Below are 24337 nucleotides of genomic sequence, written 5' to 3'. Positions count from 1 at the left end.
ACCTTTAAAAATTGTTTGCAACTACATAAACTTGAAAGGTCCCCAGCCGCTGCAGCGGGCAAGTGGCCTTTGGGGTTGAGAGCTTCAGCCCGCGCGGAAAAGAGAGTTCAGAAAGCGCAACTGGTGGGCGGAGGTTACTCCTGGAGAGAAAAATCAGGCGAGTTAGGGGAGGGGTTTGGCGAGGTCGACCCGTGTGCTTTCGGCGACCCGGAGCCAAAAGCGGAGGAAATTAACCAGAGAGGGCGTGGCCTCTGTGTCCTGCCAGCCCCGCGCATTGAAAGTCCCACAGCTCCCGCGCGACCCGCTTCTGGGACCGGCTCGTGATCTTTCTCCTGCTCGGATTCACACCACCTGCTCGCGAGTAGTGTGTAAGCAGAGGGTAAGAAGAGAGAGGGTGGCGGCGGGAAGGGGGCCGGGGTGGCAGGTGCAGGCTTGGGGTACCTCTGCCGACCTGAAACTTGTTTGCACAGAGTAACTGCAAAAAGTTTGCTTTTCAATCCATTACTTTTAAAAGGGAGTTTCCTTCCTTTACCCTCCCACCCAACCCCGTAGATAAACTGTCAAACTCCAGGAATAAAACTTGAGAGAATAATTCTTTTTGTGTTTAAGTGATGATTTACCCACTTAAAATTCTCAAGCCAAGGGAGCATCCACTTGGAAAGGGCACCCGTTGAGCTTTGGGGGAGTAAAACGTGAGCTCATGTAACAGTAATCGAGGAATGGCTGCAGTTTAAGAAACTTCTGTTCATCCTAAGGGGGTAAAATCTTGCAGAACTTCTGAGATCCAGGACAAACTGGCCTTTGTGTCGCCTGAAAGATAGAATTTGCTTTTCTTGGTTCACTATGACAGGCCAGAGAAACATCAGCAAGGTAGAAATAGAAATAATAGTAATAATGAACAAAGTGAAGCATGACCTGAATCAGATCCTATTTGATGAATTAGATACCACAGAATCGGACACGACTGAAGCAACTTAGCAGCAGCAGCAGCAGCGGAGTCAGTTGATTGGAAAGCTAAGGATCAAACCCCTTGGGAAGGTTCTTGACTGTGGCGTGGGTGGGGGGAGCCCAGTCTGGAGGTGGAAGCCGTGTGGAAGGAGTAAAGGAGAGAGGAGGCCTTCTCTGGCAGTTAAGGCCTCACCTGTGACTGCCATTGCCGGACTTGGGCGGCGGGGAGCCAGGGCGCCTGCAGATTCTATCTCCCTGCTGCGGCGTTCTTTGAAATAGTCACAAGCCCTTTGGGTAGTCCTGACACCACTTTTTATTTTCTCCTTTTCCCTCTGCTGTTTACTCTCTAAGAAAATGCCAAGTGGGCTGTCATCAAACATTATTGAATAGCCTTTGGAAACTTGTCCAGGCCCCCAGCTAACAGGCTTTAAACCAGGCCAGCCCAATGTTCTGAGAGCCCTAGCCTGCTGTGAATACCAAAGAAGACACACCTTTTATGTTCTCTGGGAATTAGGCTGGTATTGAGTTTTGCTGTCTTCTGAGGTTTCCAAAGTAAGAGGCCTGTGTGTTTTGACCATCTTTGGCCATCTTGAAAAATAGCAAATCGGTCCAAATTTGAATATTACTTTCTGTGGCAAGGGTGGTTTTTCTGAGGGTTTGTTTGAGAGTGGAGTTTCTTAAATGCTGAGACTAGAAAAGGAGGTCAGCATAGTTTCCTGAGCATAGTCCCCTCCCCGTACAACCCAGCAGCGTTCCCCCCGCCCCACCCCGAACACCTGGGCCCTGAAGCATAGGGGGCCCTGTCTGCAGTCAGTCTTTTCAGTAAATTCTAGAACTCACAAACAGCGAGGAGACCACTGACTTGTCTTTTCTCTTTATCTCACAGGCAGCGTTCTGTTGCTTTAAGAAGGTCTGAAATTGCAGAGTCATGACCATGGGAATGTGTGCTCACATTTTCTATGTGTTGCACAATATTGATGGAGAAAGGCCGCCATAAATAAGAGAACTTTGCTCTTTTTGGCCAAGAGCCTATAAAGAGAAGAGGACTATTTCTCAGTTAGTAGTATCTGTCACTAAACTGTGATAGACAATAAAGGGGTGGGGGTGGGATTCTGGGGGGAGGGTGTGGGGGATAAGACAGGAAGGGGATTTGACAGAATTTCCCAGAAGACCAGGGTAGTCCAGAATTCTCCTTGATGGGGGATAGCCTACAGGTTCAATATTAGAGAAAACTGGGTTCCAGTCTTGGGCCCTCCACTGTGAATTTGGGTCAGATTACTAATTCTACCTCTCTGGGTCTCAGTTTCATTATATGTTGAAGGTAGAGACAAATATTATTCGCTCTGACTACTTGAATTTCTCCAAGTTCTCAAGAGAGATAATGCTATGGCCTTTGAAAACTCTGAAATTGTATCCTCAATGCCTAGAACAGTGCCAAGGTAAGAGCTTATTTATTCACCAAATACTTACCTAGCACTTACCAGATCCCACTGCCTTTCTTTTTTCTTTTTATTTTTTAATTTCAAACTTTTTATTTTGTACTGGGGCATAGCCAATTAACAATGCTGTGATAGTTCCAGGCAAACAGTGAAGGGACCCAGCCACTCATAGGCATGCCCCCACTTTTTCCCAGACTCCCCACTTTATGCTTTATTCACTTAATGCTCCCAAGAGTTTTGTGAGGTAGGAGGTTTTATTAGCCTCATGTTGCAGGGAAAATTTGTTATTCACAGCTAGTAAATGGCAGAATTGGACCCACTACGTCTGGTTTTGGAGTCTGTCTTTGTCCTTTGTAAAGGCACCCCCTCCACATTAGGTGACTGAGTGCCCCTCTCCGGAGAGAGAGGCAGATATATTCTCTATTATGCCAACCAGTGTTGGGCAATGAAAGGGACAACACACTGTCCAAATAGAATTCATTACTGGAATAATTTCTGTAACTCATCACCAAGGTTCATGTTTTGCTCTGCTTACTTTTCTTAGATAATTTCTACTGCATTCCTTGGCTACTCAAATCACTGAGCACTTTAACCTCTTAATTATTATTACTGCTCTACCGCTCTCCTCTCGCTTGATGGCCTTTCATGAACAAAGCTTCTAGTAACTTCTTTTTGGAGTGAAGTGCAATGGCATGATGCAAGTTCAAGGCAGTTTATCAACAAATAAATCTTGAAAAAAAAAGTCCAGATGAGCACCGCCTAATTTCATGCTATAAACGACTCCTGTTTCTTAATGTCTTGCCTTTAGCTCTGCTTACCCCACCCTCAGATGTGCTGGGAGTGGACCACGTCCACCCTGAGAGGCGATCTGTGGGCCCACAGAGTGCGGTGTCAGGAGCTCAGTATTGGCCATCTCCCAAAACCACAGACTGGAGGAGCTAAGCCACATTCTTGGTGATTGAGAAATTCTCTCCGTGAAGTACACTTTGTGCATTGTTCACATTTAGAAAAAAAAAAATCCTGCCGTTGACCTTTGTCCTCAACTGCTCAAGATTTTGTGTTCTTTCCCCAGCAACAGTCTGAAAGCCTTCCATCTTTTCTCTACTCTTTCAATACCCATGTTTACTGAGAGAAAACCATCTTCTCAACTTTGCTTTCATTGCTAAATGCATTTCATTCTGAGAACATTGGTGAAGACCTACAGAAATGTTGACTTTTACAACTAGGGTTGGATAGTAGCACCTCCTACTTGATAAACTTTTCTTAAGTTTTTTTTTTGTTTTTTTTTTTTTTTTTAAATTAACCTCCTTGCTGTGTCTGTCCAGAGGCATAGAATTTAGGGATTCCTTATTAAGCTTATTACTCCAAGTGCACTGTGAAGTCGGAGAGGGCAATGGCACCCCACTTTAGTACTCTTACCTGGAAAATCCCATGGACAGAGGAGCCTGGAAGGCTGCAGTCCATGGGGTCGCTGAGGGTCAGACATGACTAAACAACTTCACTTTCACTTTTCACTTTCATGCATTGGAGAAGCAAATGGCAACCCACTCCAGTGTTCTTGCCTGGAGAATCCCAGGGACGGGGAGCCTGGTGGGCTGCCGTCTATGAGGTCGCACAGGGTCGGACACGACTGAAGTGATTTAGCAGTAGCAGCACTGTGAAGAAGAATGCAGTTTATTGGTGACTTCTCCCCACCCCCATCCTAGAACAATAGTAGATACATTAAATGTTGCAAAAAAGCAAGGGGTGGAGGCTTCCTGGCAGTCTAGAAGTTGAGACTTTCCCATGTAGGCAGGTGTGTGTTTGATCTCTGTTGGGGGTGGGGCACTAAGATCTCATATGCCTTGGTGGCCAAAAAAAAAAAAGCTCCATAAAACAGAACCAGTGTTTTAACAGCTGGTTCTTTGCCCAGCAACAGTTGGGGGGAAAATCCACATCAAAAAAAAAAAGATCTTTAAAAATGTTACTAGAAGTATAATATTATCTTGCACTGAGAAATGTGGGCTGAAAAAAACATAATGTGAGAGCTATGAGTTCAGTTTTTGTTGAGGCTTACTGAGGACTGTAGCCTAGGAGACAGCCCCTCAGCTAGCTTCTCTAAAGCTGAGGAACTTCTCTAAAGAGGTAGATGGGGAAGTCAGTATAGAAATGATTTTGGTAAAGGGGGTATGTGCAGTCAAACCCAGATCTTGGTAGAAGGTTGCTGCTGGTTGTGAGGAATAGGTATCTCCATTAATGATTTTAGTGCTTTTCTAGGTATAAGAAGATGCAAGAAATCTGGCTCATAAAAGTTTCTCCTGGAAAATGTCTAACTATCTGAAAGCCAGTTTTGCCAGTTTTCCTAGAACACAGGGTGCCTTCTTTCTGATAAACTCTGAACTCCTTTCAGGGCATGATAAAGATTCTCATAGAATCAGATGGCAAGTGACAGTCTTTAGCTGGCAGAATCTATCATACTTGCTTTTAAGACTGCTGACCTGTGGAGGTGGATTAATTTGCTACTGTGTGTGTGTGAGAGTGTTTAAGCTAAATGCAGCTGATCCTTGAATATCATGGGGGTTGGGGACCTATCCTCTGGGTAGGTGAGAATCCACATGTAACTTACAGTCACCTCCTCCGTATACACAGTTCCTTTATATCCGTGGCTCTGCATCTCCAGATTCAACCAACTACTGATTGTGTACCACTCTGGTATTTAGCATCGAAAAAAATCCAAATATAAATAGATCCACATGGTTCAGATCTGTGTTGTTTAAGGGTTAACTGTACATTTCTATTTGCCTGAACCCAAGGAGGCTTTTTTTAGCCTACCTTTCAAAACAGAGATTGCTTAGGAAGCTTTGGATTTCTATTTCCAAAATGGGACTAATACTTACCTTGGAGCATAATTGAAAGAAGAAGGAAGATAACTGGTAGAATGGGTGCTGGCACTGGTGCAGGTGTAGGCTAGGTGCAGGGTAGGCTTCATCCAATGTTCGCTGAATCAGAATTAAGCAGTTTGCAGTCTCTTGAAGGAGACAGTGCAGTGTGGTTGGTATATGAGATGTGAGATCAGAGACTTGGGTTCCTCTCCCAGTGTGGCTGCTCAGTATCTCTAATTTCCATTTTTTTCATCTGTCGAATACATATACTCATGAGGATTATAGTCTTATAGAAATTATGTAAGGTAATGCACATAAAGTACATGGTGGAATATAGCCAAGTCTTATAAAATTAAATATATATGTACTATATATATATAGACATGTCACATTCAACAGTAACATACAGACAACTGGATGACCAGTAGCAGAGTCTGGAAAGATATATAGGTTTATAGATTATTGGTAGATGGATAAAATGATTAGAATAATCACTCTAAATAGGTTGCATGCAGGGGTTGAGTTTTAAAGGCAGGAACAGATATGTCTACAAGAGACAACACTCCATGCTAAGCCAGTAAAATGGTGTTTACGCTTGGGTATGAGAAAAGATGGGCTTCTCAGGTGGCACTCGTAGCAAAGAACCCAACTGCCAACGCAGGAGACGTAAGAGATGCAGGTTTGATCCCTGGGTCGGGAAGATCCCCTGGAGAAGGGCACAACATCCCACTCCAGTATTCTTGCCTGGAGAATCCGATGAACAGTGGAGCCTGGCGGGCTATAGTCCATAGGATTGCAGAGAATTGGACATGACTGAAGCGACTTAGCATGCATGCACACATACACTCATGATAAAAGATGTGTGTTTATGTGGAAGAAAGAGAAGGTGTAGGTAGCGGGGCTGATGATAGAACAGAGGAGGTTAAAAAGAATGTCACATAGGGCGACTTTCAGCTTTTTCCTAAATTCTTACCCACTCGGATTTGAGTATCATTTGTGTCCCTCTTCTTCCTCCTCCTCAGCACTTCTCCAGTTACTCTTCCAACTCTCAATTCAAGGAGTTACATTCCATTTACTCTTGACAGCTTTTCGATGGGCGTAAATATAGAATGTGAAGTGACCTGAAGAGTTTTGTAAAGCTAATCCTCCTCCCCACGTCCCTTCTACGAAAGTATCATAAATGCCTATTTCTCCCCCCACGTTTGCAAGCCTTTTATTTTGTGTTTCCATTATCCTGTTTCACCCTCTTCACTTGTGTTGGTGTGAATGAGGACGCTGGTCATGGTGATAGTGATGATCATGATAAGGAGATAATAAGCTTTATTGAGGGTTTTCATGGACCTGGCACTGTGCTAGGTCATGTTATCTCACTTAAATCCTGACAATAACCTACTAAGTTGGGAGATGCCGACTCATTGGAAAAGACCCTGATGCTGAGAAAGACTGAGGGCAGGCGGAAAATGGGGATGACAGAGGATGAGATGGTTGGATAGCATCACCGATGCAATATACCTGAGTTTGAGCGAACTCCTGGAGATGGTGAAGGACTGGGAAGCCTGGCATGCTGTAGTCCATGGGGTTGCAGAATTGGACACGACTTAGTAACTGAACAACAACTATTCCTATCTTATCAACGAAGAAATCCAGTTTCACAGAGGCTAAATCTCTCAATCAAAGACAATAACCAAATGATGTGACTGGAATTCAAATCCTGGAGTCTGAGATCTTGATTACCACTGAAATGACAAAAGGTTGTGAACTGGATTTATAAAGAAGGGCATGTATTAGAACTTAGGCATTTCTACTCAAACATTAACGGTACTACTATGTACATAGTTTGATGTTTTGAAAGAGATTCATGGATTCTGGTTTGTGTCCAATTTGTGGCTCATCTTGATGCAAAATATGATTTTATTCTAGCTTTAGCGAAGTTTACCTGTCTATATTTGCTTATGATAACCCCTATATTTTCATTTTCACACAGTGCTTGTTTGATATGTTCAAGCTTAATGATATAGAACCAGAAAAAACCAGGGATGGGGGTGAGATGAATTGGGAGATTAGGATTGACATATATACACTATTGATACTATGTATGAAATAGATAACTAATGAATGAGAGCCTACTCTATAGCACAGGGAACTCTGTTTAGTGCTTATCTGTGACCTAAGTGGGAAGGAAATCCAAAAAAGAGTGGCTATATGAATAGGTATAGCTGATTCACTTTGCTGTACACTAGAAATTAATACCAGAGAAGGCAATGGCAACCCACTCCAGTGTTCTTGCCTGGAGAATCCCAGGGACAGGGGAGCCTGGTGGGCTGCTGTCTATGGGGTTGTAGAGAGTCGGACACGACTGAAGCGCCTTAGCAGCAGCAGCAGCAGCAGAAATTAATACAATGTTGTAAAGCAGCTATACTCTAATAACAACAAATTTAAAAAAAGAAAACCATGGATAAGAGCAAAGACTATTACATGTATTTCTTGACTTACATAAAAAGAGTAACTAAATAAATGATTAAAATAGAAAAAAGAACGGGAAAAAAACATGATACTAGTCATTAAAAAAATCTAAATGATTATTTCTTCTTCAAATAACCCAAAATATCTTCAAGAACAATATGGTTCATACTGTAGAATAAGGACACCAAGTGACCGTCAAGTTATTGGGGGGTATTTATGTCTGTTTTTTCCTATTTTATCTAAAATCTTTTTTAACATTCCAGACCAAAATCAAAAAAATGGTCAACCTTTCACAGCTAACGGAGAATGAAGTATTCATGGCCTTTGCCTCTTACACGACGATTGTGCTTTCAAAAATGATGTTTATGAGCATTGCAACTGCCTTCTATAGACTGACAAGAAAGGTAAGACATGGGAGGCAGTATTTTAACAGTTGGGATTCTGGAAAGCAATTTTCTAATTTTTTCTGTGTGTGTGTGAAACCCAATGGCATGTTGTTTTATACTGTAAATGAATATGCAGTCATTTAGTTCAGGTGGTTCTGATATATTTACAGAATAGGTAGTTTCTCCCAGAAATCAGTAAATGGTTTTTTGTTTGTTTATTTTTATTGTTCAGTTAGCACATGAAATTTCTGAAGTATCAGATTTTTCAAGGAAACTTTGTGATTTTGAAGTTGATTTTGCTAACTAGAGCTTAGAAAATAGTCACTTTCTAGACAGTGAATTGATGTTTTCAGCTCTATTACAGATCAGGGATATATCTTAGGGCACAGAATTAAGTTCTTATTGTTATCAATAGAGTCTTTATTATTGGGGCAAGGCATTTGAATTTTGTGTGGTTATGATTTCTTAAGTGAATAGTATTTCTACCCAGCATTATAACAATTTTTTTTTTTTTTTCAAATGGAGGCTTGGGGAAGCTGGTAGAAAGTTTTGAAACACATAACCCATATACAGAGGAAGGGCTTCTTGATGGCTCAGTAGAAAAGAATCCGCCTGCAGTGCAGGAGATGCAAGAGACATGGATTCAGTCCCTGGTCTGGGAAGATCACTGGAGGAGAAAATAGCAACCCACTCCAGTAGTCTAGCCTACAGAATCCCATGGACAGAAGAACCTGGCAGGCTCCAGTCCATGGGATCGCAAAAAAGTCGGACACGACTGAGTGAGCAGGCAACCTGTAAGCAAGTTGGTTTTGTGACAACAGTGACAAGGGAAAAGCAAAACTACACAGTTAGATGATTTTTACTGGTGTGACTCCTGGGCCTGTTCACCAGCTTCTTTCTGTAAACATTTCTCTCTCTTGGTCCCAGTCCCGCGTTTCTGTCCTCCAGAGCCTTACTTTTATTTAGAAGTCATAGGCCTCCCTAAGGTATTTTCTTATTACTATCTTGAGGTATCATTCCTTCCCAATGATGTTTGCATTTTGATGGGGCACATATCCACACGGGTAAACCTCTAACAGGGCAAGGTGTTTGAGCCTCTGGCTATAAAGTGGCTGCTACTACCAGGTCTTAACTCAGTGGTAAAGAATCCACCTGCCAGTGCAGGAGACACAAGAAATGAGGGATTTGATCCCTGAGTCAGGAAGATCCCGTGGAGCAGGAAATGGCAACCCACTCCAGTATTCTTGCCTGGGAAATCCCATGGACAGAGGAGCCTGGTGGACTATGGTACATGAGGTTACCAAAGAGTCAGACACAGCTGAGAGACTAAACAAGTAACCACCAGATCCTCACTATCCTCGAGAAATACTGTGGCATCAAGGATAGCAGAAATGTTGCTTGTCTTAGAAGAAAGTGAAAGTGAAGTTGCGCAGTCGTGTCCAACTCCCTGCGACCCCATGGACTGTAGTCTACCAGGCTCCTCCGTCCATGGGATTTTCCAGGCAAGAGTAGTGGAGTGGGTTGCCATTTCCTTCTCCAGGGGATCTTTCCAACTCTGGGATCGAACCCAGGTCTCCCGCATTGCAGGCAGACACTTTACCATCGAAACCACCAGGGAAGCCCAAGCGGCTTAGAAGAAAAGGGGAAGGGAATTCAAATTTGTGAAGTGCCAGTGATCTATGCTAGGCACCGTGACACTCTGTGTGTGTGTCAGGTCATGGCAGCATTTTACATAATTGTCAGCATTATCCTGTGAGATGAGCATTACTCTTCCCATTTTATGGATGAGGAAATCAAAATCAGAGCGGTTCAGTAGCTTTCCCAAGATTACACACCAACCAAGGCTGAGGCTGAGATTCAAATTCAGATTGGCTTAAACTCCTATTTCAAGCACTTTGCGTTGTAATACATTATTTGCTTACTCAAAATCTCTTTATTGAACATCCAGTATGTGCCATACACTTATTTCAGAACCAGACAGACCGATCTGCCCGCAGGAGCTGATCAGTTCTCCTCAACATCTTTATCTGAAATAAATGCTTATGTCATATTAAGAAAAATACTATCATATTTACGAAGTTTCTCCACTTAAATTAAGGCTAATTTTATAGTTCATGTTTTTCTTTATTATAAATCATTAAATAGTAGAACATAAGTATTTTTAAATACATGTTTCAAGTTTCAGGGAATGGGGAAATCATTTCAAAGAGCATAATAATGACAGGAAGGACTATGTGGAAATATGCCCTGGAACATGTGCTTAGTGTTTATAGGAATACAGTTCAACTTCTTATATTTCACTGGATTGTTCAACCTAAAGTTTTAGTTAATTCAGAGGAAAAAGAGGCACACATATCCTAACAAAGTACAAAGCACTTTTCCTGCCCCACTCTTGCATGCTGCATGCCTGTTCCTCTGGGATCTTTGGCAAATAAACTTATGACTTTCGTATGAGCCAATCAGTTGGAAATAATGTTCTTCAGGAGAAGTGCATCAACATTACTATTAAAAAATGCCAGTTCACCATAATAATAACTTTTTATTATTTTAATGAGGACTCAGAATTATGCTTTTTTCTGATTTTGCTGCCTTTTCACTGTTTTTATATATTAGTTTATAAAGTTCTTATTTATGCTTCTCTTTAAAAATCTTTTTACACTGTTATTAAAAATTCAGGTTTTAAGAAGAGATGCTTTCTCCTGTGTGTATGTGCTCAGTTGTGTCCAACTCTTTGCTGCCTTATGGGCTGTAGCCCGCCAGGCTCCTCTGTCCATGGGATTTCCCAGGCAAGAATTCTGGAGTGGGTTGCCATTTCCTACTCCAGGGGATCTTCTGGACCCAGGGATCAAACCTGCATTTTCTGTTTCTCTTATGTTGGCAGGCAGATTCTTTATCACTAAGCTACCTGAGAATCCACATTCTTTCTCCTACCCCTAGGTTTGATCTATAGCTCCCCAATTTTTTTTTCATGATGACCAAATGACCAACTTGGATGTCTGTATTTCTTCTGATAAAATATGAATATCAGGTAGAGTACCCCCCATGTTATTTGGTATTTGAAATTTTATTTTTTCCTCGGTATTTGGAATAGGTTTTCGCTAATCCAGAAGACTGTGCAGGCTTTGGCAAAGGAGAAAACGCCAAGAAGTATCTTCGGACAGATGACAGGGTGGAACGTGTTCGAAGGTAAACCAGTGTCTCCTGAAATGACTCATTTGATCACAGGATGTTGGTCTCAGAGTCAAGTGAGGATGTTGGGGTCTGAAGAAAAAGAAAAGTCAATCATTCTACCTACTCTGTATAATTACAGAAAATTAGCCATCTAGAAGTCTCCAACTATCACTGTGATTGCATGTATTTCCAAGTTAGCTTTTCTGTGCACTTTGTTAGGGTTAATGACTTTGTTCTGTGTAGGGATTGATCAAAAGTAATGACAGGTAGGAGGTGAAATGAGGATGGTAGGATGCAGTTTTTGTCTTCTTTCTCCAGAGGTGAGACTGTCAGCTTGGGTAAAAGGTTGAAGAACTAGATATTTTTGCATAAAATGTGAAGTATGAACTTGAGAAATCTCTACCTATCTTCTCTCTCTCTCCCTCCTTTGTAGATATTATATTTAATGTACAGAGAATTCAGTAAACAATGAAAAGCAATAGGCCAAGATACCGTCTACCCAGCTTCCTAATGATACCATTAATAAACTTATTTTAAAAGCACATTCAATTCTAGTTCTGAAGGTATATTTCTTAATCCTTGTCATAAAGTGATGTAAATTACAAACTTTTTCTTTCATCTTTACTGAAGCTTAATTGACAACATTGTAAGTGTTCAATTTGCAGCATACAATGTCATTTAATACACATATATGTTTCTAAGGAGTCCTGCCATTGAATTAGTTGACATTAATTAATGAATTTCATTAATTAACACATCCATCACCTCTCAGATTTCATCTCTCCTCCCCTCTTCTTTGGTGGGAACATTTAAATTCTACTCTCATAGCGACTTTCAAGTTATATGTGCTATGTGTTCAGTTGCTCAGTAATATCTGACTCTTTTGTGGCCCCTGGACTCTTAACCTGCCAGCCTCCTCTATCCATGGAATTTTCCAGTCAAGAATACTGGAGTGGGTTGCCATTTCCTACTCCATGGGATCTTCCCGACCCAGGTATTACACTCCCATCGCTCGCAGCTCCTGCATTGGCAGGCCGTTTCTTTACCACAGCGCCGCCCGGGAAGCCCCAGCTTTCAGTTACACGGTTACACAATACAGTGTTATCTGCTGTAGTCAGTGTGTTATCCTTTAGATCCTCAGACCTTGTTCATCTTATAACTGACAGTTAGTACTCTTTTATTTTATTAACCTCTTCAGATTTCCCCCAACCCCTATCCCCTGGCAACGACTACTTTCTGTTCTTATGAGTTCAGCCTTTTTTCCTTTCGGTAGATTCCATTTATAAATGATACCTTACAATGTTTGTCTTTCTCTGTCTTAGTTATTTCATTCACCATAATGTCCTCCAGGTTCATTCAAATGACAAGATTTCCTTTTTTTTATTTTAAAGACTGAATAATAGTCTCATCTTTTTGGAATAACGGTAGGTAAGTTCTGTGCTATGCTCTGCTGTGCTTAGTTGCTCAGTTGTGTCCAACTCTTTGTGACCCCATGGACTGTAGCCCACGAGGCACCTCTGTCCATGGGGATTCTCTAGTCAAGAATACTGGAGCGGGCTGCCATGCTCTCCTCCAGGTATCTTCCCAACCCAGGGGTGGAACGCAAGGCTACCACATTGCAGGCAGATTCTTTTAACATCTGAACCACCATGGAGGACCTTCCAAACTGTTCTCCATAGTGGCTGTACTGGTTTATATTCCTGGCAGCAATGTAGAAGAGTTCTCTTTTCTCCATATTCTGTCAAGTATTTGCTACCTCTTGTCTTTTCCACAGTAGCCATCCTAATAGGTGTAATGTAATAACTCATTTTAGTTTTGATTTGCATTTACCCAGCTGATTGGTGATGGTGAATACCTTTTCATTATCTCTTGTCCATTTAGATGTCTTCTTTAGAAAAATGGCTATTTGGGTCTCCCTTTTTTAATTGGATTATTTTATTTGTTTATCTATTAATTTGGGGCTATGAAATTGTGAGATCCTTATATATTTTTAATATTAACTGCTTATCAGATATGGGGTTTGCAAAATTTTTTCCCATTCCATAACTTGCCTTTCAGTTTTGTTGATGGCTTCTTTTGCTGAGCAGGAGCTTTTTGATTTGATGTAGTCCCACTTGTTTATTTTTGCTTGTTTTTTTTTTTTTTTTTTCTTTTGGTGTCAAATCCAAAGATATCATTGCCAAGACTAGTGTCAAAGAGCTTACAACCTTTATATTCCCTCTAGAAATTTTATGGTTTCAGGTCTTAAATTCAAGTCTTTAATTCATTTTGAGTTGATTTTTCTGTACGGTATAAGATAGGGTTCAGTTTCTTTTGCATGTGGAAATCTAGTTTTCCTGACACAATTTACTGCAGAGGCTGCCCTTTCTTACTGTGTATTCTTGGCTTCTGTGTAAAAAATTGAGTATACATGCATGAGTTTATTTCTGGGTTCTCTATTCTGTTCCATTGATCTGTGAGTCTGCTTTTATGCCAAAAAAATACTGACTTGATGTCTATAGCTTTGTAATGTAGTTTGAAATCAGGAAGTATGAAGTCTCCAGCTTTGTTTTTATTGCTCAAGATTGCTTGGATATTCAGGGTCATTTGTGGTTTCACACAAATTTGGGGACTTTAAAAAAAAAGTTTCTCAAAAAATGCCATTGGGATTTTGAGAGGGAGTACATTACTCTGGGTTGTGTGGACATTTTAACAGTGTTAACATTAATTTTTCCAGGCCATGAGGAGAGACTATCTTTCCATTTATTTATATTTCTTCATTTCTTTCATCAGTATCTTATGGTTTTCAGTATATAAATCTTTCCTCTCTTTGGTTAAGTTTATTCCTAAGCATTTTATTCTTTTTGATGCTATTTTAAAGTTCGTCTTCCCCAGGTGACTCAGTGGAAAAGAATCCATTTGCCAAGCAGGAGACGCATTCAGTCCCTGGGTCAGGAAGATACCCTGGAGCAGGAAATGGCAATCCACTCCAGTATTCTTCCTTTGGAGATCCCATGGACAGAGGAGCCTGGTGGGCTGCAGTCCATGGGGACTCAAAGAGTCAGGTATAACTCAGTGACTAAACAGCAACAGCAGTAAAGCTAGTCTGTTTTATCCTTCCAAAAAATCAGCTCTTAGTTTCATTGATTTTTTTCTATTGTATTTTTAGTTTCTATTTCATTTATGTCTATTCTGATCTTTGTTATTTCTTTCCTTTACTAATTTTGGGCTTGGTTTGCTTCTCTTTTTTTTACTTTCTTGATACGTCAGGTTAGGTTGTTCATTTGAGATTTTTTTCTTAAATGTGGGCGTTTATAACTATAAATTTCCTTCTTAGATTGCTTTTGCTGAGTCCCCATGAGTTTGGTATGTTCTGTTTCTATCTTTATCTGTCTCAAGATATTATTGATTTCTCTTGAGTTTTTTCTTTGACATGTTTGTGAATTTTCTAATTTTCTTTTCATAATTGATTTCTAGTTTCATATTGCTGTGGTTGGAATAAATGCTTGATTTTGCACTTCTTAAATTTATTAAGACTTGCTTTTTGGCTTAAGATATGATCTGTCTTGGAGAATGTTCCATTTGTGCCTGGGAAGAATGTATATTCTGTTGCTGTTGGATGTAAAGTTCTGTAAATGTCTTTTAGGTCCATCTGAGCTAAGTGGTCTTTCTAGGTGCTCTATCCATTGTTGAAAATGAGATCTTGAAGTCCTCTATAATTATGGTATCGTTATTTCTCCTTCAGATCTGTTACTGTTTGCTTTATATATTAAAGTTTCCTATGTTGGGTGCATATATATTTACCAATGTTATGTCCTCTTGATGCCTCGATCCCCTTTATCATTATATAATGAACTTTTTTGTCCCTTGTTACAGTTTGTTTTGATATAAGAATAGCTTTTTCAGCTTTCTTTTGGCTTCCATTTGCATGGAATATCTTTTTCTACACCTTCACCTTGTGTCTATGTATGACCTTAAGTCTTCATAGGCAGCATGTTGTTAGGTCTTATTTTTATCTGTTCACTCATTCTTGTTTGATTGGAGAAGTTAGCCCATTTTGACTTAAAGTAATTTCTGATGCTTCCCTGGTGGCCCAGACGGTAAAGAATCTGCATGCAGTGCAGGGGTCCTGAGTTTGATCCCTAAGTTGGGAATATCCCCTGGAGAAGAGAATGGCTACCCACTCCAGTGTTCTTGCCTGCAGAATTCCATGGACAGAGGGGCCTGGTGGGCTACAGTCCGTGGGGTCACAAAGAGTCAGATGTTACTGAGTGACTAACACTTTCACTTCACTTCTTGTACTTATTGCCATTTTGTTAATTTTTTTCTTAGTTGTTTTGGAATTCCTTTGTTCCTTTCTCTTTCATTGTGATTTGGTGATTTTTCTCTAAGGGTAAGCTTTGATTGCTTTCCTTTTATCTTTTGTATATCTACTATGAGTTTTTACTTGGTGGTTACCCTGAGTCTTATGTAAAACATCTTGTTTTATATTAATAATAGTCTATTTTAAGTTGATAACAGCTTAGCTTTTAATGCATGCAAATGACTTAATGACTAAACAACAACAACAACAAATCTTAATCCACATTTTCTAACTGATTTATTGAGTAAGTTGAAGAAAGCCAAGTTTATATCAAAATGAAGAATATGAAGATGTGCACAAATGCAGGATTAAAGACTAAGTTAATCTTGAGACTATATACCATAAGAGAATCTGTAGAAATCTTTGGAGGGGCTTCAGACTTTCCAGAAAATCAAAAATAATAAGGCAAATATGATCTTGATTCTAAAGGGATTAGATGCTGCAGCTGATACCTGAATTAGAGAAGTAAATTTTTTTTCAGTCTCCATTTCATTATCTATTTACACTCACCAAATTTTAGAAGTGTAGTCAAATATATTCATGGTGTTTCCTATCTTAACTATTCATCAGAAAACTAAATATCTAAATGTTTAAGTATGACTTTGAAAACTCCTTCCTGCTTCTTTAATTTTATATAATTTTGCTTATCCTGTGAAATGTGTCTAGAATTATACCACAGTGTAGATATGCATTAGAAAATACTAAATGAAGATGGTACATAACTTCAGTGTTTCACATGTTAGAAAAGTGGATTGGCAATAGAATCTCAATAGAAAAAATTTTTCAGAGGGGAGGTCAGTCAAGATGGTGACGTAGGGGACTCCTGAACTTCTCTCTTTACGCTCATGTTGTTGTTGTTCAGGTTGTACAGCGGCTAAGTTGTGTCTGACTTTGTGGCTCCATGGACCGCAGTATGCCCATGAAAGCTTAGCCAGAGATTTTATTTGGGGATTTTAGATGCCTTCCACTCTCCCTTCTCAGCCCCTACTTCTGTCTCTCCTTACCCATGGGATGGTATTTCTAAAGGAGAAAGCCATTATCTAAGCTGATCTTCTCATCAGATTGTGAACAACAAATAAAATTTAGTGAGAACAATTGCCTTTGGTTGTGAAAGGAGTGTGTCCTTGAGGAGGTGCAGGGACTGTGTGTACAGCGCCCCCTGGTGATCAGACACTGGCTTTTCAATGTGGCAAAAAAGAATCTCCAGGAAAGAGAAGCTTCTAGGTTCCAGGTATATTTTTTGAGATCAGATCAGTTCTGTTAACAAAGTGATTTACTAAATCACTTTTGGAGATACTTTTCAGAATAAAAGTTCCCACAATCTCCCCTCTCCATTTTTAACCTAGAATTTTTCTTTTTCATTATTTCTACTTGTAATTATCAAGTTGTTCCTATGAGCATATTTTGGTGACAGGGACTGAATTTGGCTACAAAGGATGTGAAAGTTACGCTTTTAGGCATACAATATTGAGAAAATATACACTACACATATAGAAACTTTAATTAAAAATATAAAGTAATATGTGTTGAAATGTCAAGGTAAGTAGCCTAAAGTAAGTTATTTATATTCTGGGCATACGGAAATCAATGATGATTAGAAAGCCTTTTACATTATACATTTATTTAATCCTATCCCATATTGTTCTAGAAAGAATTCAAGACTATATACATTCCCTGTGTGTGTGTGTGTGTGTGTGTGTGTGCGCGCGCACATGCATGCACACACTTAGTTGCTTAGTCATGTCCAACTCTTTGCAACCCCATGGGCTGCAGCCTATCAGGGTCCTCTGTCCATGGGTTTTTCCAGGCAAGGATACTGGAGTGGGTTGCCATTTTCTGCTCCTGGGGATCTTCCTGACCCAGGGATCAAACCCACGTCTTTTGCGTCTCCTGCATTGACAGGCGAATTCTTTACCACTGAGCTACTGGGGAAGTCCCATGTACATTCCTTACAACAAGATAAAGTTGTAAGGTAACCAGGACAGCTGAAGAAATAAGGTGAAACATTTAAAAGAGAAAAAAAAAAAAAAGGTTTTAGTACTTAGAAAGAGATGTTTAGAATAAGCTACCTTCAACAAAATTTTATGTGGGGATTTTAGATGACTTCCAGTCTCCCTTCTCAGCCCCTACTTCTGTCTCTCAATAGAAAATACCTCTTTATTGAGACTCTTCAGTGGGGTCCAGTTGACACTCACTGGGAATTCTTCAAGGAAGTGGAGGATGGGATTAAACTTAAAGCTAGATGATTCCTTTCTGGCCGCAATGCATGAATGAAGCATTTATTGAGAGATTACTGTGTGTCTCACTGTCACTCCTTTTATTGGAATGCTGTAAAATGGCTTGAAGACTGACTTCCTGCCCTTGAGGGGTGTATAAGTTTCCCACTGAAAAGCAGACTAGCGTGCATGTAGTACTTAAAGAATGATATAAAGCTGTCTATCACTAGATGTTAAGTAGTAAGATACAAGTATAACTTCCTAGGGTTTTGGGAATATTTCATAAGGGAAGAAGTTGAAGAATGTTAGGATTTGGAAGGAAAAAAGAGAGAACATGGCAGTTTGGAAAAATTTCTTTGCAGGAACTTGAACACACTGCTACATGCTGAGCATAAAGAGCTTTGGGTAAGAGAAAGGAGTCAGCTGGTCTGGTGTGAAGCTCCTTTTGTGGTTGGCCACCCCCTGACAGTTCTCAGTGATGTATAGCAACTCTGGTTTAGGTCAGGGCGATGCTGAGATCCGAGTGGTTCTGATCTGATTGAAGCATCTTGAGCACAGAGCAGGGCTGGAGTTAAGGTCAGTCCAGAACAAGCTTGCACCAAAAGAGAAAGGACATGGGAACATGGGATGATGGAGAGGAAGTAATAGACCCTGGTAGAAAGTGCCCTACTCCAGTACTTTTGCCTGGAAAATCCCATGGACAGAGGAGCCTGGTAGGCTGCCGTCCATGGGGTCACTAAGAGTTGGACACGACTTCACTTTCACTTTCACTTTTCCCTTTCATGCATTGGAGAAGGAAATGGCAACCCACTCCGGTGTTCTTGCCTGGAGAATCCCAGGACCAGGGGAGCCTGGTGGGCTGCCATCTATGGGGTCGCACAGAGTCAGACATGACTGAAGCGACTTAGCAGCAGCAGCACCAGAAAGTGCTCTTAAAGATGGATGTCCATCTGCTACTAGATTTTGGTAGCCATCTAGGAATGACACAGAAATGAAGGAAACTTCCCCTTTAGGATGCTTTCTGTTGTTTGAGTAGAGAAAGGGTTACAGTGGGAAGGTGAGGCTGAACTACAGCAGATGCTTACTGGGAGAGGGTGTGTCTGCAGTGGGGTCTAAAAGGAAGAGTGATCGACAGGTACACACTGTTATATTTAGAAAGGATAACCAGCAAGGACCTGCTGTAGAGCACTGGGAACTCTGCTCAATATTATGTGGCAGCCTGGATGGGAGGGGAGTTTGGGGGAGAATGAATACAATGTATGGCTGAGTCCCTTTGCTGTCCACCTGAAACTATCACAACATTGTAAATTGGCTATACTCAGATATAAAATAAAAAGTTAAAAAATAAAAGTAAAAAAAGAAGAGCATATAAGATGGCATAAATTAACAGTGTGAGGCTCCGTTTAAACCTGGCCTTACTAGAACAGTGGGGAATTCTGTGAGACCATTTTGAGGGTTGAGGACAAGGAAGAAGCACTGAATGAAAGAAATAGAGGGAGGCCAGAAAAAATGGAGAGGCCAATAAGTTCCAAGGACCCCCTGCCCTTGAATTTCTTCCCCCAAACCCCCACCACTGGAGCTCTTTACCCCTAATTTTCCTTGACTTTCTTCTCTGTTTTCACACTGTATTCTATTTGTCAATTGCTTAATATAGACTTGGGGCTTCCCAGGTAGTGCAGTGGTAAAGAATCTGCCTGCCAGTGCAGGAGACATAAGAGACACATGTTCGATCCCTGGGTCAGGAAGATCCCTTGGAGGAGGAAATGGCAACCCACTCCAGTATTCTTGGCTGGAGAATCCCATGGACAGAAGATCCATGGACAGGCTGCAGTCCATGGGATCACAAAGAGCTGGACACAACTGAGCAACTGAGCGCAAACATATTTCTACATGGTCCCATCATTATAGGCTCTTTCCCAACTTTAAAAATGTCTGTCCTCTTAGAATGTGGTAAAGGAGAAAAGTAAGATGGCCTAGATGGGAGGTGAAGAAATATCTGTGGTCCAGCAGGAGAATTCAAAGGATCCAAACAAATACCCTTGATGTAACTGGTGATGTGAGCTCATCTTTAGTAGAAAATAGTGTTTCTGCCCTTTCTTGCCCACCTCGCTTTCAGTAACCTTTGGGTTGTTCCATGAAACAGAGGGAATAAGAACACTCATACCCTTTCTGTCTTGGCTTTATTTAGGAACATGTGATTGTTTATTTAAATCTTCCAAAATTGTTACATATCTGAGTTCCTGTTACCTTCTGCTTGCCTCTATGTTGTTATTCTGTTTGTCAGGAGAATTTAGAGATAATCTACAGAAAACAGGAGAAAGGAAAGGAGGTGATAATGGTGATTTTTGAGCAAAGATTATTTAGTAATTACACTTTTTTTTGACTAAAAGAAAAAAGTGAAAGTGAAATTCTCTCAGTTGGATTGACTCTTTGCGACCCCATGGACTGCATAGTCTATGGAATTCTCCAGGCCAGAATACTGGAGTGGGTAGTTTTTCCCTTCTCCAGGGGATCTTCCCAACCCAGGGATTGAACCCAGGTGTCTATCTTTCATTTTGAAACATGTATCAATAGCTTACAAATTCTATCAAAATCTCAATTTATAGTCTAGCAGTTATTCTTAAGCAGTTTTTTTTTTTTTTTTCCTTAAGCAGTTTTTAACTGTGGAAACAAACAGGGTTACCAGATTTGAGAATTAAGCACTTTATAAATATATTTATAAAAATATAATTTTTTATAAATACACACTTTATGTTATAAAAAAAAATCTCGTCAGTAATTGACGTGTCTTGTGTTCACAATCCTAGCCAGAAGTGCCATGAATCGGAGAAAAAGTTGTGTCTAAGCCATGCTTTCTGTTTTCTTCTAGCTGTGGTGTGAAATTCATATCTAAATGCATGACTTTCCCCATATTATTGTCTATCATGTTTGTGTATATTTTGCCCCATCACTACTAAGTCCTTTTGTAATTTTAGGATAGGTTGGCTGATATTCTTCCCATGTTTGAAAGGCTAGTTATATATTCTGTAATGTGTATGTGGAGAAAATGAAATTCTTGATATTAAGATTGGTAAATTGATTTCTGGTAACCTAGTGGCTTGAATGAATGGGCAAGGGTGGTATCAGTGACCATTTTGCATCGTAGCACAAGTGAGGAGGGGAGTCTTAAGAAAGATACTAACCCAAAGGATTTTCTGCTCTTGGGAAGAAGAATTTTTATAAGAGGAATCTTGAATTGCTATTTTACAGACCTCAGAAGAAAAAATATTTTATATGTATAAAAATGATGGGAGTTTTATTATGTAGATGCACTTTTGATATTCTTGGAAGTACAAAAAGTCTTCTTTCTTATATATTGAGATACACTGAAAATAAAAGAAACAAAATAATGAGCCATTCTAAATAACAGCTAAGTGGATAGGGAAGCAAGGGAATTTGAGAGAAGTAAAATGAATCTTACTCTGCATGTTTAAGATCCATTAACACTTCTATTTAGTTTCAGAAGAGAGGGAAAAGTGGATGTATTTCTGCTGATTTTGAAATTAGGGTTTTACAAGTCATCTTTTTTCCCACAGAGCCCACTTGAATGACCTTGAAAACATCGTGCCATTTCTTGGTATTGGCCTTCTGTATTCCTTGAGTGGTCCAGACCTCTCTACAGCCATCCTGCACTTCAGACTCTTTGTCGGAGCACGAATCTACCACACAATTGCGTATTTGACACCCCTTCCCCAGCCAAATCGCGCTTTGGCTTTTTTCATTGGCTATGGAGTTACACTTTCAATGGCTTACAGATTGCTGAAGAGTAAGCTGTACCTGTAAAGAGAATCATACAACTCATCATCCAGTGATTTTCTAAAAATTCTATACTTCCAATTTGTAATGAATCCTTTTATGATTTTAAGCAGGAGGGGAGCAGAGAAATTAAGATAGAGAAAACCCAGTCTGCATATTAATGCCACCAATTACCTTTATTCTTTGTTTTGTATTTATACAGGACATTTAACATAATTTTTAATTCCTTTGTCTTATTCATAAAGTACTTTGTTGTAAATTTTGATTATTATTTGTAACATTTGTTCAACACTTCATATTTTGAATCTTTAAAGAGTAAGTATGTGTATGTTAAACCTGTATTTCAATATTGATGAGATGGGCATATGAAATAAAGAATTCAAAGGATAATTTCATTTGGTTTTATCTTTCTCAAAATATTTTCAAAAGTTTCAAGCTACAGAAAAGTAGTACCATGAACTTTTATATGTTTCACCTAGATTTACCACTTGTTAACATTTCCCCATATTTGCTTTAGCACCATCACTCAATGTTTTTTCTGAACAGTTTGAAAGTTGTTAAATAGCTAAGTCATGTCTGAATCTTTTTGGTCTCATGGACTGTAGCACACCAGGCTGTCCTGTCCTTCACTATCTCTCAGAGTTTGCTCAAACTCCTGTCCATCGAGTCAGTGATGCCATCCAACCATTTTGAAAGTGAGCTACTCGTAAGACACTTCACTCTAAATACTTCAACATATATCTCCTATGTACCAAACAGTCTCCAAATAACCATATCATTATCACACCAAAGAAATTTAACTAAGATGATATAGATGAACCTATTTGCAGGGAAGAAATAGAGATCTCACTTGGTGCTCTGGGATGACCCAGATGGATAGGATGGGGATGGGAGGGAGGTCCAAGAGGGAGGGGATATTTATGTGTACATATTGCTGATTCACTTCTTTGAACAGCAGAAACTAATGAGACACTTTAAAGCAATTATACTCCAATTTAAAAAAGAAATATAACTCTAATACAATACCATTATTTAACATATATGGTGAGTAGTGAAAGTTGCTCAGTCGTGTCCAACTCTGCGACACCATGGACTATACAGTCCATGAAATTCTCTAGGTGAGAATACTAGAGTGGGTAGCCGTTCCCTTCTCTAGGGGATCTTCCCAACCCAGGGATCAAACCCAGGTCTCCTGCATTGCAGGCAGATTCTTTATCAGCTAAGCCACCAGGGAAGCCCATTTTAACATATATATTTAACATACATAGTTCATATTTAAAGTTTCCCTAATTTTCCCAATCATGTCCTTTATAACTACTTTATTTTTGATCTAGGAATCAGACAAGGACCTCACACTGCTTTTTGTTATCATTTCTATTTACTGTTCAATAAAATGGATGAGTTCTTTTTTTTTTGTCTTTTATGACTAGCATTTTTTGATGAGTTTGAGGCTGGTTTTACAGAGTGATCCTTAATCTGATTTGATTTTGTCTATTATTTTCTAATTCTTGGATTCAGATTAAACATTTTTGGTGATGTTGTGTTCTTCAGATTACAGTACATGAATATACATATGTCAGTTTGTGCCATTGGTGGTGATCAATTTAGTAAGGTAGTATTGACCAGATTTATTCATTGTAAAGCTATCTTTTTAACTTTATAATTGTATTTGGGTGATAAATTGAGACTGTGCAAATCCTGTCTTCCTATAAACTTTTACCCAATGGATTTAGCATCAAAAATGCTCAGTTTTGTTTCCATATAAAATATATATAACCATAAAACATAAATGTTTGCAAGCCTATAAAACACTGTATATCTCTACACATTTAGATTTTTTGGTCTTAAATGGAATTATGTGTACTTAAACCTTTTTAATAAATGATGAGCATTTAAAATAATATTTTTTATACTTGACATTTATATTATTAGTTTTTCTCTCTCTTGATTGATCTTAATTCTAAATACACATTTCTTAAATAGTGCTTTTAGTGGCTCTCATAATTGTTCATATAAGTTTACCACACAAAAGAAAAGTTACTGAGTTGTATTATAAGTTTCATAATTTGAGCAGCTCTTAAGTTCATAAAATGTTTTGGACAGTTGACCATGAGAGTTAGGTCCAAGTTTCATTTTGCTTCTTTTCCTAATGTTAAAAGCAGCTTTGCTTATCAGGAAAGCTTTGTGCTGTAAATAATGGGAAAGACCATGAATTCAGAAATGAAAAGATCAAAATTTAAAGACTACCTCTACCTGCATAAACACACACACATGCACACACACAACCCTCTGGATTTGGGTAACCTATTACCCTGTCCAATATGTAGTTCCCTTATACTTTTGAGAATTTTTAAGATCAAATGATCTATGTACATGAAACATAGTGTCCTCCATATGTAAATTACTTGTGTAATCTATCAAGCACAAAGATTTAGTTAGCTGAGTTCTATATGAGATACTTGTTTAACCATCATTACCTCTATAATTGTTTTAATAAATTTTCTAATTCCCTGGTATTGCTTCTCAGAGTAGCATCAGAATGCACTGCAGTTATTATAATAGGTATGCACTCAGCTGCTAACATTTGATAGCCATTACTTAATGACTATCAGGAAAAAGAAAGGACATTTAAGTTACGTATTTGGAGAGGTATAAGAACTATGTATATGTCCAGAACATGCCTAAGAAGAAATGAAAACATCTAGACATTACTAAC

At 39.5% G+C, this 24337-nt stretch overlaps 1 protein-coding gene across 4 annotated transcripts; it reads left to right on the top strand.

The window, feature by feature from the left end:
* The first annotated feature begins 240 nt into the window (after positions 1-240).
* On the top strand, positions 241-23497 carry MGST1 (microsomal glutathione S-transferase 1). 4 transcript variants are annotated; one of them, XM_068969771.1, is made up of 4 exons: positions 241-368; positions 7975-8115; positions 11189-11283; positions 21402-23497. In XM_068969771.1, exons 2-4 carry the CDS (start codon positions 7990-7992, stop codon positions 21646-21648), a joined length of 468 nt encoding a protein of 155 aa, XP_068825872.1. In that variant the 5' UTR covers positions 241-368; positions 7975-7989; the 3' UTR covers positions 21649-23497. The 4 variants fall into 4 exon arrangements, with proteins under 4 accessions (XP_068825872.1, XP_068825871.1, XP_068825874.1 ...); XM_068969770.1 differs by having other exon boundaries at positions 252-379; XM_068969773.1 differs by lacking the exons at positions 241-368; positions 7975-8115 and adding an exon at positions 5572-5589.
* The last annotated feature ends 840 nt before the right edge of the window (positions 23498-24337 follow it).

The sequence above is a fragment of the Capricornis sumatraensis genome, chromosome 4 (assembly GCF_032405125.1).
Source record: "Capricornis sumatraensis isolate serow.1 chromosome 4, serow.2, whole genome shotgun sequence".
Taxonomy (NCBI): domain Eukaryota; kingdom Metazoa; phylum Chordata; class Mammalia; order Artiodactyla; family Bovidae; genus Capricornis; species Capricornis sumatraensis.
This window is presented reverse-complemented; position numbering and strand designations above follow the sequence as displayed.

Excerpts from the sequence above, each read along its gene's own strand:
- MGST1 (XM_068969771.1), top strand. The coding sequence starts at position 7,990 with ATGGTCAACCTTTCACAGCTAACGGAGAATGAAGTATTCATGGCCTTT. Across the intron at positions 8,116-11,188 it reads TCTATAGACTGACAAGAAAG|GTTTTCGCTAATCCAGAAGA; the intron begins GTAAGACATGGG and ends TATTTGGAATAG. Across the intron at positions 11,284-21,401 it reads AGGGTGGAACGTGTTCGAAG|AGCCCACTTGAATGACCTTG; the intron begins GTAAACCAGTGT and ends TTTTTCCCACAG.